The 14,039-nt window shown below is 34.0% G+C and overlaps 1 protein-coding gene across 5 annotated transcripts in view; it reads right to left on the bottom strand.

The window, feature by feature from the left end:
- USP15 (ubiquitin specific peptidase 15) overlaps positions 1–14,039 on the bottom strand; it is a 120,472-nt gene that overhangs the window by 87,178 nt on the left and 19,255 nt on the right. For all 5 annotated transcript variants that reach the window (XR_009617191.3, XM_060657086.2, XM_078449742.2 and 2 more), the window contains exons 2-3: positions 10,749–10,876; positions 2,923–3,053 (exon numbers count right to left, since the gene is read on the bottom strand). Coding sequence is in view for 4 of the 5 variants with exons in the window: in XM_060657086.2 (XP_060513069.1) it covers positions 2,923–3,053; positions 10,749–10,876 (259 nt within the window). In the remaining variant the exon portion in view is untranslated. The remainder of the gene's footprint in view (positions 1–2,922; positions 3,054–10,748; positions 10,877–14,039) is intronic.

Genomic DNA, 14,039 nt, shown 5'->3' with positions numbered 1-14,039 from the left:
AGTTTCAAATGTAAAACAATGATTTGATATTTGTGTATGTTGTGAAATGGATCACTACAAAAAGTCTAGTCAATGTCTGTCACCCTATATAGTTAGAAACATTTTTCTCTTGTGACAAGAACTTTTAAGATCTACTCTCTTAGCAGCTTTCAAAAATGCAATACAGTACTATTAACTATAGTCACCGTGCCATACATTACAACCCCATGACTTACCGATTTTATAACTGGAAGTCTGTACCTTCTGACTCCCTTTACCCTAAAATCTAATCTTGAAAGTGATACATCCACTTTAACTTCTGCCATGTTACTGCCACAAGGGACTACCCAAGGATATGGATACAAGGAGGTTGTCTTGGAGGCTACTACCTTAACTTATATACTAATATGATGTATTTTAAGTTTATGTATATATTCATCCTAATAAGATATTACTACCATTTTAAATAGTCTGCCTTAAGATTTATTCACAATATTTACTTTTGTTAATCTACATTTTTTCCTGGGTCTCCAAGCTTCCATACGGAATAATTTTCTTACCATTCTGAAAACTGCTTTGTATTTCCTTTAGTGCAGGTCTGCTAGTAACAAATTCTATCAATTTGTTTATCTGAAAATAGCTTTCTTCACTATCCGAAGGATCCTTTTCTGAAGGATCCTTTCCTTGGATACACATTTTAGGTTGGCAGTGATTTTCTTTCATCATGTTGAAGATGGTTATTGTTATTTTTCAGATTTCTTCTGAGAAATAATTTCTTTGTTTATTCTTACTTTGAAGGTAAATAGACCTCTTTTTTGGCTATAAGAGGAATATCTTTCTGCTTTTGCTATTGAACATTTTTATTGGGTATGGTTTTGTTTGTATTTTTTTGAGCATGGGTTTGTTTCACAGCATTTGATTCTGTAGCATGTTACCTTCCACTGGTTTTAGAAAATTCTCAGCTATTATCTCCAGCATTACTTCTTAAAATTTTGTTGTTGTTATTTATTTTTGAGAGAGAGTGTGAGCAGTAGAGGAAGGGGGGGGGGGGGGGACAGAGGATCCAAAGTGAGCTCCAAACTGACAGCAGTGAGACCGACGCGAAGCTCAAACTCCCAAACCACGAGATCATGACCCGAGCCGAAGTGGGACACTCAACTGACTGAGCCACCCAGGTGTCCCACCTCCAATGTTACTTCTATGCTATTCTGCTTTTTCTCTCCTTCTAAGAGTCCACCTGTATGTATATTAAACTAATGCACTTTGCTCAAAGTGCCTTTGCTTATTTCTGTATATTCCATCATTCAGTGTCTCTAAGCTTCAATCTGTATATATTTTTTAAAGTTTATTTTGAGAGAGGGAGGAAGCAAGAGCATGAGTGGGGCAGGGCAGAGAGAGAGACAAAGAATGTCAAGCAGGCTCTGTGCTGTTAGCACAGAGCCCGACGCAGGGCTCAATCTCACAAAACCTGAGATAATGACCTGACAGAAGTCAAGAGTTGGACGCATAACCAATTGAGCCACCCAGGTGCCCCAAGTCTATTTATTTCTACTGATGTTATCAGTTAGTTTACAAATTTTCTCTTTGGTTCTGCTTACTGTTTTACCCAAATACTGATTACTTCCTTCTTAATTTTTTTCATATTATTTTAGAATTACAAATTTTATTTGGTTAATAGTTTTAGAATTATATTTAATTCTTAACAGTTTTGAAGTCCTTCAACGGTCTTATTTTTAAACATAATAAGCACAGTATTTATTTATTCATATTTATTTTAGAGGGAGAGTGTGCGCATGTATGCACAAGTGATGGAGGGATGGCGGGGGGGTGGAGAATCTCAAGCAGGCTCCACGTCCAGCATACAGCTGGACTACGGGCTCGTTGTCATGACCATAAGATCATGACCTGAGCTGAAATCAAGAGTCAGACGCTTAAGTGACTGAGTCATCCAGGCTCCCCATAAGCACAGTATTTTAAAATTTCTGTCTGATAATTCCAGGGACAGAGAGAGAGACGGAGAATCCCAAGCAGGCTCCGTACTGTCAGCGCAGGGCCCGATCCCACAAACTATGAGATCATGACCTGAGCCGAAATCAAGAGATAGACGGTTAACCAACTAGGCCACCCAGGCACCCTAAGATTTAATTCTATACCTAAACCACCAATATACACATACAAATTGTTAATATAGCAACTCTGTAGCAGTTCCAAATAAATCCATGTATGGTTTGGTCTACTACAGGTCTATACGCTTGTGTTACCTAATTTGTTTTTTTAATTGTTTCTGGGTTGAAAAAAAAAAAAGATAAATAATTATATGCTCAGAGATTCTGGTCCCCAAACTCTTCCTTCCTCTCTCCCCCCTCCCTGCCTGATACACTATTAAATACTTGTGTAAGATTGGCAGACCTACTTTAAACATTCGGTATTCTGTTAAATGACAACACCGTTACTTTCATAAATGACTTTTTAGTTCCAAAAAGTAAAAACAATGGTTTTTTGGTTTTTTTTTTTTTTTTTTTTTTTTGACAGAGACTAAGAGAGAGAAAGGGAAGGGAAGAGGGAGAGGGACAGAATTTTCAGCAGGCTCCATACCCAGCATGGAACCTGACACAGGGTTCAATCTCACGAATGTAAAATCATGACCTAAGCCGAAATCAAGAGCTGGAGGCTTAACCAACTGAGCCACACAGGTACCCTGATAATGCATCATTTTTAATGTTTCTAAACTCTAACTGTAAAACTTGTAGCATAGTGGTTAAGAAAACAGGCTGCCTAAGTTTTTAAACTGATGTGACTTTCTAAAAGATCCTGAATCTATCTCTGTCCTCATTTCCTCATCTATAAAATGAAGGTAAGAATACGTACCCTACAGAGCTTCCTAAACAAAAATGTGAACTGTTGGGAGAAAAATATTTTTATTCAGTTATGCTTAATACATACCTTTCGTGCTATTGGTTCCTGACCTTCCATCAACGTGTACCAGCTGACAAGTTTATTCCAGCCCTCAGTTGGCAACAGTATGTAATCCAATTCATCAATAAGATGTTCCTTAAGTGACTGGGCATCACCATCTGCAAAAGAAAATAGTAAACTTGATACGTAAAAAGAAACAATAGTACATATATTTAATACTATATAGTGTAACTATGATAGATTACTTAAATTCATGGAGACTAATTTAAATATTTAACCAATGAGTTCTGAAGAAAGCTCTGAAGAAATTCACATATAAATCTACATGTTTCAAAATAAACTGTTGCTTTCAAAAGTTTCAATGTGTACCAGTAGTCAATGAACAGCGTTTAAAGACATAATTTTTTTATTAAGCTCTTAAAAAAAATACTAAGGTGTAATCTTAAAAAAATACCAAGGGATCTGAAAGAAAAGTGTTTCCCCAATATTTCAAGTAGCAGATATTCCTCACATGGTAAAAGTGATCATTCTAGCATTAGGTGATGAAGGAAATTCAGAAGCAAATCAATAACCTTTTACAAGACTCCAAAGCATATGGGCTGGGAACCATGATGGAAATCAAAAAAGGGCACCTTGAAAACCAAATCATTACTCCAGAAGGCCCATAATCTACGTTCCTCCCAAAATCTAAAGTAGAGGTAGTTGTTCTGATGTGGTTCTAATTCTATAATCATTTTCAAAATTCTGGTTAAATTAAAAACTTACTGCAGGGCAGACCAGAGATCTAGAAGCAAGAGCATGAGTTACACCTGTATGACAGTTCTAATCTTAGACTCATTTTTTATTATCTGGTCCTGTTACCTGAATTTTCAAAGTGCAGAAACAAACACATATAGTTCATTGAATTACACACAACATAAAGATTTTCTCAATCTGACCCAGTCTTAAACTAACAAACATGGAAAGTAAAATTGTTGTTAGTAGTATCTCAGTGAGAACACATATTCTTAATTAGACATTACAATATAAAACAAGCAGGAAAAATTCTGAAAAGATTAAAAGAAAGTTATTTATTCCATCTAGCATCAATCTATGGTCAGAGAATCACACTGAACTTTGAGAAAACTTTCATGTAGAGAAGAAATGGTAAAACTCTAAGTTCTATAATACAAACTTCAATCGCAGATGCAAACTAAGCATTAATTTTTAAACTCAGTTTTTTAAAACCTTAGTTGTAATTCTAAATTCTTTATGGAAACTGATCATTTGGAACATATTTTCAGAACCTGCTGAAGGTGAAAGAGACTTACACATTGTAAACACCTCTATGCATCATATCCTATGAGACATACTACAGGAGACAACCATGTTATCTCAGTTCTCAAAGCAATCCTGTAAGATAGGTATCTCCATTTTAGATTAGAAAATATTTTCAGGGAAACTCAGTAACTTTCCCAAGATCATACATACAGAAAACTGCAGGTACTATGAAAGGTGTTACTACAGAAAACACTGTTAGCTGACTTTTCAAAACAGTATCATGAGGTAGATATCTCCAAATTAATGAGTAAACAGATTCCAGTACTGATTAACTCGCCGAAGGTGACACATACAGAAGACTGTACAAATTGGACTCAAATAGATTGGTTTACTTAAACATCCATTTTCTTTCTACTATTGACAGACTGCCCTCCAGAAAACTTAGGGAAAGAAAGAAAAGTTTAAAAATTAAGACTTTTAAGCTGTTTTCCACAATAATTCAAGAGTTTGAGTAAATGATTTTACTATGTACCAGAATCAAATAGTAACTTTATGTGTAGTGAACAATATTTGTTACTTCTGCAATTACTGACTCATAACTGATACACAATAAATTGCACATATTTAAGGTGAACTATTTGGTCAATTTTGACAGATCAATACAAATGTGAAACCACCACCATGACCAAAATGATGGATAGATTCCTCCCCATTAAAGGATTCCTAAGAGTCCTTTGTAATCTCTACTTTCGTTTATCTAAGTCTACTGTCCTGTCCCCCAAAAATCACTTATCTGTTTCTCCATATTTTGCAACTATAGACTAATGTGCGCTTTGTAGTTTTATATGAAAATTGTCTTTTGTTACTACAGGCATTTTCTAGAATCTCATGTAAAAATTATATATAGTGTTTTTGTTTGGCTTTCTTTACACTGCATAATTATCTTGAGAGCCATCTATGTTTCTACATATTAATACTTCACTGCCAGCACAGAGCCTGACATGGGGCTCAAACTCATGAAACTGTGAGATCATGACCTGCGCCAAAACCCAGAGTTGGACGCTTAACCAACTGAACCACCCAGGCGTCCCTATACTTCATTCCTTTTAATTGTTGAGTAGGATTTCATTATATGGATATACTATAATTTGTTTATCCAGTTAGCTATTGATGGGCATTTGGGGTTGTTTCCAATTTTCTCTATTACAAATAACATTGCTATGCACATCTGTGTATTAGTTTTCATATGGATATATATTCTCATTTCTTTTGGGTAAATATGTAGGAGTGGAATGACTGGTTTCTACGGTAAACATGGGTTTAGGTTTTTAAGAAATTTCCTATTTCCAAAAACAGTGTATAGAAGCTCCACTTATTTCACATCCTTGTCAACACTTGGGTATCATTCTTTTAAATTTTAATCATTTTGATACACGTATCAAACAAACATACACATACACATTTGAAACCTCATTTCTCTAATGACTAATGATGCTGATAATCTATCCAATTATGCAGTTTTTGAAAACTCCATTTTCTTTTGTGAATCATCTGTTCAAATCTTTTGCCTATGTTTTCCACTAGGTTTTGTTGTATTAATATAGTTTCAAGAATTCTTTATTCTGCATACAAGTCTTTTATCAGTTAGGTGATCTGCAAATACTTCTCCCACACTGTGGTTTGTTTTTTCATTCTTAACATTTATCATTTGAAGAAGATTTTATTACTGAGCACAGGTTTTTTTCTTTTATCAGTTTGCTTTTCATATCACATTTAAGAAATCTACCTAACACAATGTCACAAAGATTTTCTATTTTTTTACAATTTATATGATCTGTTTTGAGTTTATTTTGTATATAATGCCAGGTATGGATCCAAGTTCAGTTTCTTGGATTTTTTTTTTTTTTTTTTTTTTGCGAACAGATACCTAAAGCTCAAGCTCAAGCAGTATGTTTAAAGACTATCCTCTCTACTGAAATCCTCTTACATCTTTGTTTAAAATCAATTGACCACATATGTGTGCATCTACTTTTGGATTCTCTAATCTGTTCAATTGATCCTTGTCTCACACTGTATACGAATATTAACTTAAAATTGATCAGTCATAAATGTAACAGCTAAAACTATAAAATTCTTAGAAGACAACATAGGTGTAAATCTTTCATGACCCTGGATTAGGGAATGCATTCTGACACCAAAACCACAACAAGAAAAAAATATAAATTGGATCTAATCAAAATTAAAAACTACTGTGCTTCAAAGACATAAGAAAGTAAAAGACAATTTACAGATTGGGAGACAATTTTTGGAGATCATATATCTGATAAGGAGCTAGTATCCAGAATATATAAATAACACTTAAAACAGAAAAATAAAAAGAAGCCCAATTAAAAAATAAGAACAGGATCTGAACTAACATTTCTCCAAAAAAGATACATAGACAGCACAGATAAGATACTTAACATCATTAATCACTAGAAAAATACAAATCAAAATCACAATGAGGTATCACTTCACACCCAGCAGGACGGCTATAATAAAAGGACAATGTGTTGGCAAGGATATGTCTGACTCTTGATTTCAGCTCAGATCATGATCCAAGGTTATGGGATCGGGCCGTGTGAGGCTCCATGCTGAGCATGATATTTTCTCTCTCTCCCCCTCTGCCTCTCTCGCTGTCTAAAATAAAATAAAAATTAAAAAGATACAATTGGGTTTTTAAATAATCGTCTTATATCCTATAAACCAATCTCATTTATTACTCCTTAGAAACTTTGTTTTTTGTAGATTCAATCAAATTTTCTGGACAACTAGGCATAGTTACCTGTGAATAAAAGCAGATTTATTACTTCTTCCTGTACAATCTGTATGCTTTTTACCTCTTTTTCTTGCCTTACTGCACTGGGTGGAACCTCTAAGGTCAGCTGAAGACCTAAATGGACACTCTTGCTTTTTTCATGTTACCTGTAGGTTTTTTGTAGAAGCCCATTTTGAGGCTGAGGACACTTCCTTCATTTTATTCTTTTATCTTACATATTATCTTTAATTTTTTTTAATGTTTATTTATTTTTGAGTGAGAGAGAGAGACACAATCTGAAGCAGGCTCCAGGCTCTGAGCTGTCAGCACAGAGCCCAATGTGGGGCTTGAACTCACAAAGTGAGATCATGAACTAAGTTGGACGTTTAACCAACTGAGCCACCCTGGAGCCCTGATATATTATCTTTTAAATATATTTTTCTATATGATACATATATATATAAAATATATATATGTATATGTGTGTGTGTGTGTGTGTATATATATATATATATATATATATATATCTTACACATACATACCCATTTCATTGTTGGACTTTATTTACTAAACTTCTGTTTAGACAACATACGTAGACAAGAGTTTTCTTTGGATGTCTGTAAGATTTTGGTATCAGGGTAATGATGGTTTCATAGCATGAGTGGGAAAGTATTAGCTTCCAATTTTGGAAGAGTTTTGTAAAACAGGTATATATTTCTCCTGTAAATATGTGGTGGAATTCACCAGTGGCACCATTTGGATCTGATGGGTTTTTCTGTGAAAAATTTTAAGCTACAAATTCATTTTCTGTAATTGATACAGGGCTATTCAGGCAATCTATTCTTTTGGAATGAGCTTTGGCAGTTTCACTTTTTTTCATCTGGTTTGTTGAATTTAATGGCATAAAGTTCGTAATAATTCTTTATTGCCCTTTTAATAGTTGTTGATTCCGAACTGGTGTTACCTCTCATGTTCTGATATTGGCAATTTTGTCTTTTCTTTTTTCTCTCTTTTTTTTTTTATGTTTGTTTATTTTGAGAGAGATACAGTGTGCATGTGTATACATAAGAGTAGGAGAGGGGCAGTGAGAGAGGGAGACAGAGAATCCTAAGCAGGCTCCTGCTGTCAGCACAGAGTCTGACACAGGGCTCAATCTCTCAATTTCACGAACTGTGAGACCATGACCTGAGATGAAATTAAGAGTCGGATGCTAGTCAGAAACTAGATATGGACCCATTTTATTATTTCACAAAGAACGAGTTTATTTTTCCTTTTTTATAATTGACATATCATATTATATTTGTTTTGAGAAGAACCGATTTTTGGTTCATTGATTTTTTTTCTCTATTTTTCTATTCTCTAATTTCTATTCTGAAATTACTTTCTTCTAAGTTTAATCTGTTCTTTTTTAGTTTCTTAAAAACTGTCACTGATTTGAGAGTCTCATTTTCTTTACTGATATATTATTTATGTATTATATAATTATATATTAATATAGTCACTCCAGCTTTCTTTGGATTAGTGTTAGCACAGGTATTACTTTTCTATATGCTGTATAACAAACTAATGCAGCGGCTGAAAACCATAACCCATTTACTATCTCATAGTTCTGTGAGTTACAAGTTCGGGGGGCTCAACAGACTTCTCTATTTAGGGTCTCATAAGGCAGAAATCAAGATGTCAGATGGGCTGATCTCCTAACTAGAGACTCTGGGGAAGAATTTGCTTCCAAGCCCATTCAGACTGTTGGCAGTATTCAGTTCTTCATGATGCCAGGACTGAGGTGGTCTGTTTCCTTGCTGGCTGTGAGCCAGGGTCTCTCTCTGTTCCTAAAGGATCCCCTGCCTTCCTTCTCACATGGCCCCTTCCATTTTTAACCAGCAATGATGTACTGAGTAATTCTCATGCTTTGAATCTCTGACTTCTACCAGCCAGAGAAAAGTCTCTGCTTTTAAAGAGCACTTGTTGTTAGATTAAACCTGGTGGGATAATCTCCCTTTTGCCATACAACATAAATAATCCTAGGAATGGTATCTCATCCTAATTCCCATGCTCTACCCATACTCAAAGGGGAGCTGATTATATAAGAGAGAGAGCAGTCACTGGGAGTCAGTCTTAGAATTCTGCTTACCATAACATGCCATACTTTTTCAATTCTTTTAATCCATTTGTATCTTTATATCAAAAGAGGGGTTTCTTATAGACAGTACATAGTTAGGTCTTATTTCTTATCCAATCTCTACCTCTAATTAGGGGTATTTACATTTAATGTGATTATTCATAGAGAAGAGTTTGAATCTACCACGTTGCTAATTTGTTTTGTATGTTCCATTTGTTAATTTTTTCTACTTAAAAATTTTTTAAACATTGATACTTCTCCTCATTATGCATATTTTTCTGCTTCTTTGCCTACCAGGTAATATATTGTTAGATCCAAGACATTATAAATTTTATCCTGTTGGATGCTGAATATTTTTGAATTTCTCTAAGTACTCTTGCATTTTGTTCTAAGATATAAAGTTTGATGCTTTCAGGATAAAAGGACAGGACGATTAATTTTGCCCTATTACAGTGGCAAAACTGTTTGCAGTAGTATACTCCATGAATTATAAGGCTTTCCACTCTGTTATGAACACTTTATTCTTGGTCCTATATGAGCCCCAATGATTGTTCCCTCTAATTCTTTTGGGAGCTTCTTTCCTTGGCCTTGGGTACCCCCTTCACATACATGAGCTAATCAACACTCAGTTGGAGATATATATGAGAGAGACTCTGTATATCTCTAGGTCTCTGTCTCTTTTTGCTGGTCATTCCTATCTGGTACTCTAAACTCAAAACTCTGGTGGCCTGGGTCTCCCTGAATCCCAAACTCTTTCCTCAACTGGGGGGAGTGCCAGGCTCTACATGGGTTTCCTCTTCTGTGCCTTGTTTTGAAAACTGGTATCAATGCAGTAAGCTGAGGCAATCATAGGGCTTACCGCATTTGTTTCCTATATCTCAAGGATCACTGTTCTTTGCTGCCTGGTATCCAATGTTTTGAGAACCACTGATTTATATATTTTGTCAAGGTTTTAGTTTGCTCAGGTGGAAGAGTAAATCTAGTCCCTGTTACTCCATCTTAGCCAGAAATGGAAGCTCCGGTACTTGTGTTTTATACCCTTTAAATGTAATGAGAGGTACAGAAAACTGGTAAGTAGCAAGGGTTGGAGAAGATTGATGCAAAAATCCAAGAATGTAAACATTTACCAGTGCTCCCCAACTAAATAATCATGCGTCCATTAGGAATAATGTAGCACTATAGTGTTTTAAGATAGTGCTTTCTAACTTACATTCTTCATTTAAAGATGTGAATAATAAACATTTCTTACACAATAAATGAAAACAATCTGTCATAATACACAGTAATAACTAATTATGATAGAATAATCTGAGTTCATTAGGTCAAATCTATTATACAAAGAAATTTTTTTTTAACATTTATTCATTTTTTTGAGAGACAGAGAGAGACAGAGCATGAGCAGGGGAGGGGCAGAGAGAGAGAGAGAGAGAGAGAGAGAGAGAGAGAATCCGAAGCAGGCTCCAGGCTCTGAGCTGTCAGCACAGTCAACACAAAGCTTGACACGGGGCTCGAACTCATGAACTGCGAGATCATGACCTGAGCTGAGCTTAACCAACTGAGCCCCAAAGAAATTTCTAATATATCTATTTACATTAACATTTTCCATATTACGTACATTTACTATAACATATTCAAATGAACACATTTACAACCTGACTGAAGAAAAGAAATAATGACCTTTGAGAAGTCCAGAGTTATCAATGGGTCCAGGATATACATTTTGATCTCCCATCTGGTATTTGTCCCAGCTGTCAAAGCCAACATATTTTTTCCACTGTTTGAACCAGCGACTATCGACTAGGTACCTGAAAAAGAAAAGAAATCAGTAAAGGAACTATAGGAACAGCAAAGAAGCTATTTTTGATACTTCATTTTATACTACAGTATATGCCTACTTCAAAGGATTATTGAGAATAACTGTAACGTGACTCAGTATCTGGAAAAAGAATATTTCATTTGTGTAAAGTGTTATTTCTACTGTTCTATAAATATCTACTATTTGAGGACAAGTATTGACATACATGTTAAAAAAAAATCCTTAACAGTACCTCTTAAAAAATGCAGTAACTATTCAATAAAATATTTGACAATTGAACCAATTCAAATGGTAATCTTAAGAATCAATCAAAACAAACTTTAAAATATAACATGGTAAACTATAAAGAAACATGAAAATGGTTCTTCTGCAAAAAACTTACACACACAGTATGTTAATTTTATATATTTTACTCTATGTTTTTGGGGATAAGGAAAATGGATTATTAAAAGTATGCAAGATCGATTATAATAACTATAACACATTTTTTAAAACTATAAAAACAATTAGTTTCTTCACTAACAAAATTAATAACAATAATACTGTCTCCATCTGTTTTTCATACAGTAGTAAAATCTGCTGGGGCAAGGAGAATTGTTTTTCTTTTTCTTTTTTCTTTTTTGGTGGTTTCAAAAGTGTGGTACCCAAGCACTATAAGCTTTACTTTATTGAAACTGTATTCATCTTATTTTCAAATATCTAGAATTGGCTTCTCATCAGATGGCCAGTGACAGAAGAAGTCAAATAATGGTGTTCTAGCAAACAAAATATAAAAAAAATCATAAATGTAAAAAAGTTTACAAATTAATTCTGATTATTTTATATCTACTATGAAATACCGCTTTGCCATGGACTCATAATTATTTTAAATTCTTTACCAGAAATATTTTCCCCACACTTAACTAGGTTTAATCACAAACAAAATCAGGAGTAAAGGTCAACAAGATGTTTAAAGCCCACAAGTGTACTAACACAGGTAAGCCAAGTTTATTTGGAGACCATCATTATTATGTATCTGTGCTTACCACATGCAGCACTAAGTATAGGAATGAAACCCTACAGTTATATCTGAAAATATCTGAAGCAAATTCCTAGAGAATATTCATCAGCAGTTTAATTCCCTAAAAATGGGTTTTGTAGAATTATCTATACACTAGTACCCCAAACCTATAGTCAGGACTATGTAACAGAAAGTCCTCAAACTGCAGAATTTGAGACTTATGTAGAGAAAAAGTTCAGAGACTAAGTCCTAAGAAAACCCTGTTTCTAAAATAAATAGATTAGCAATAACTTTACATGTTAAATAATAAAGAAAATTATACTTAATTGTACCTCATTCACTAAACATCTTTTAGAGTGTCTCCTATATCTAAATAAAATTATTCAGATGTTTCATTTGCTTTCTTTGCAAATTAATGTCACACTAAATGGCCTTTCCTCTGTTTCATCTATTTTTTTAATCATTGTGCCAATTTCATAGTATCTTTATTACTTTAATCTTAATCTTTATTTTTTTAGGGCAAGTTCCCTCAGCTTGCTGATTTTGCAAATTGCCTAAACTATCCTTGGCCATTTGCTCCTCCACATGAATTTTTGAGTCAGTTTACCAAGTTCCACAAAAACTATGATTAAGATTTTGATTGGAATCACACTGAATTTATAGATTAACAGTAATACTATAAATAACAAGCGATTTATAAAACTTACATTAAAACTACTTGGGAAATATTACCAAATTCTATTTATATTTAAAAGATACTTCTAAAAGATGGCATTTTATCTGCCAAAGTATTTAATAAATCCTTTACTGTTATAGTATAAGTTTGTACTGGGTAGTATTCATCTCGTCTTTTGCCATAATATTTCTAGTTCAACTCTCAGATCATGAAGTGACTACTTTCTGTATACTACTACTACTGTAAGAGGATACTCTCTCATTTGATGGATATTTATCTGCTTTCAACACTACTTTCAATTAAAAAGTCCATCATATTTCTATTATAGGCTACCTATATCTTATTTGTGGAATTTTGTGGTAATGAAAGATGAAGGAAATGTAGGAAAAAACAGGAACATCTATTATAGAAATAATATGTAGACTTCTCCACTCTGGAAAAGAGTAAGAAGGTTCCTCAAAAAATTAAAAATAGAAGAACACTACAACCCAGCAATTGCACTACCAGGTATTTATCCAAGGGATACAGGTGTGCTGTTTCAAAGGGGCACATGTACCCCAATGTTCATAGCAGTGCTACTGACAATAGCCAAAGTATGGAAAGAGCCCAAATGTCCATTGATGGATGAGTGGATAAAGAAGATGTGCGTGTGTGTGTGTATTTATATATATATATATATATATATATATATATATATATACACATACATACTTTCTTGTATATACACATATATACATACAATTGAGTATTACTTGGCAATCAAAAAGAATGAAATCTTGCCATCTGCAACTATGTGGATGGAACTGGAGGGTATTATCCTGAGTGAAATTAGTCAGAGAAAGACAAATATATGACTTCACTCATATGAGGACTTTAAGAGACAAAACAGATGAACATAAGGGAAGGAAAGCAAAAATAATATAAAAACAGGGAGGAGGACAAAGCGTAAGAGCCTCTTAAATATAAACAACAGAGGGTTGCTGGAGGGGTTGTGGGAGGGGGGATGGGCCAATAAGGGGCATTAAGGAATCTACTCCTGAAATCACTGTTGCACTATATGCTAACTCACTTGGATGTAAATTAAAAAATTAATTAAAAAAAAAAGGAGGGCACTTATTGGGATGAGCACGGGGTATTAAATGTAAGTGATGAATCACTAAATTCTGTTCCTGAAACCATTATTACACTATATGTTAACTTGGATTTAAATAAATTGAAAAAAATTAAGAAATAGTTCAAAATTTAAAAAAAGTATGTAGACTTCTCAAGTATACTCAAGAAAGATAATAGTATTAGATGAAGTTGACAACTAAAAAAAATAATATTTCAAGACATATACATAGATTTGTTATACTATAAAAACTTAACCCCTAATCTGCGTATCTGCCAAAATGTAAGACTCCTCAATGTGAACTGATAAAAGCCTACAACAGAATCAGTACCTCTCAACGATTACAAATAAGTGAACAAAGACAG

The sequence above is a fragment of the Panthera onca genome, chromosome B4 (assembly GCF_046562875.1).
Source record: "Panthera onca isolate mPanOnc1 chromosome B4, mPanOnc1 haplotype 2, whole genome shotgun sequence".
Lineage (NCBI taxonomy): Eukaryota > Metazoa > Chordata > Mammalia > Carnivora > Felidae > Panthera > Panthera onca.
Note: the sequence above shows the minus strand (reverse complement) of the source record. Positions and strands in the feature narration are given on the sequence as shown.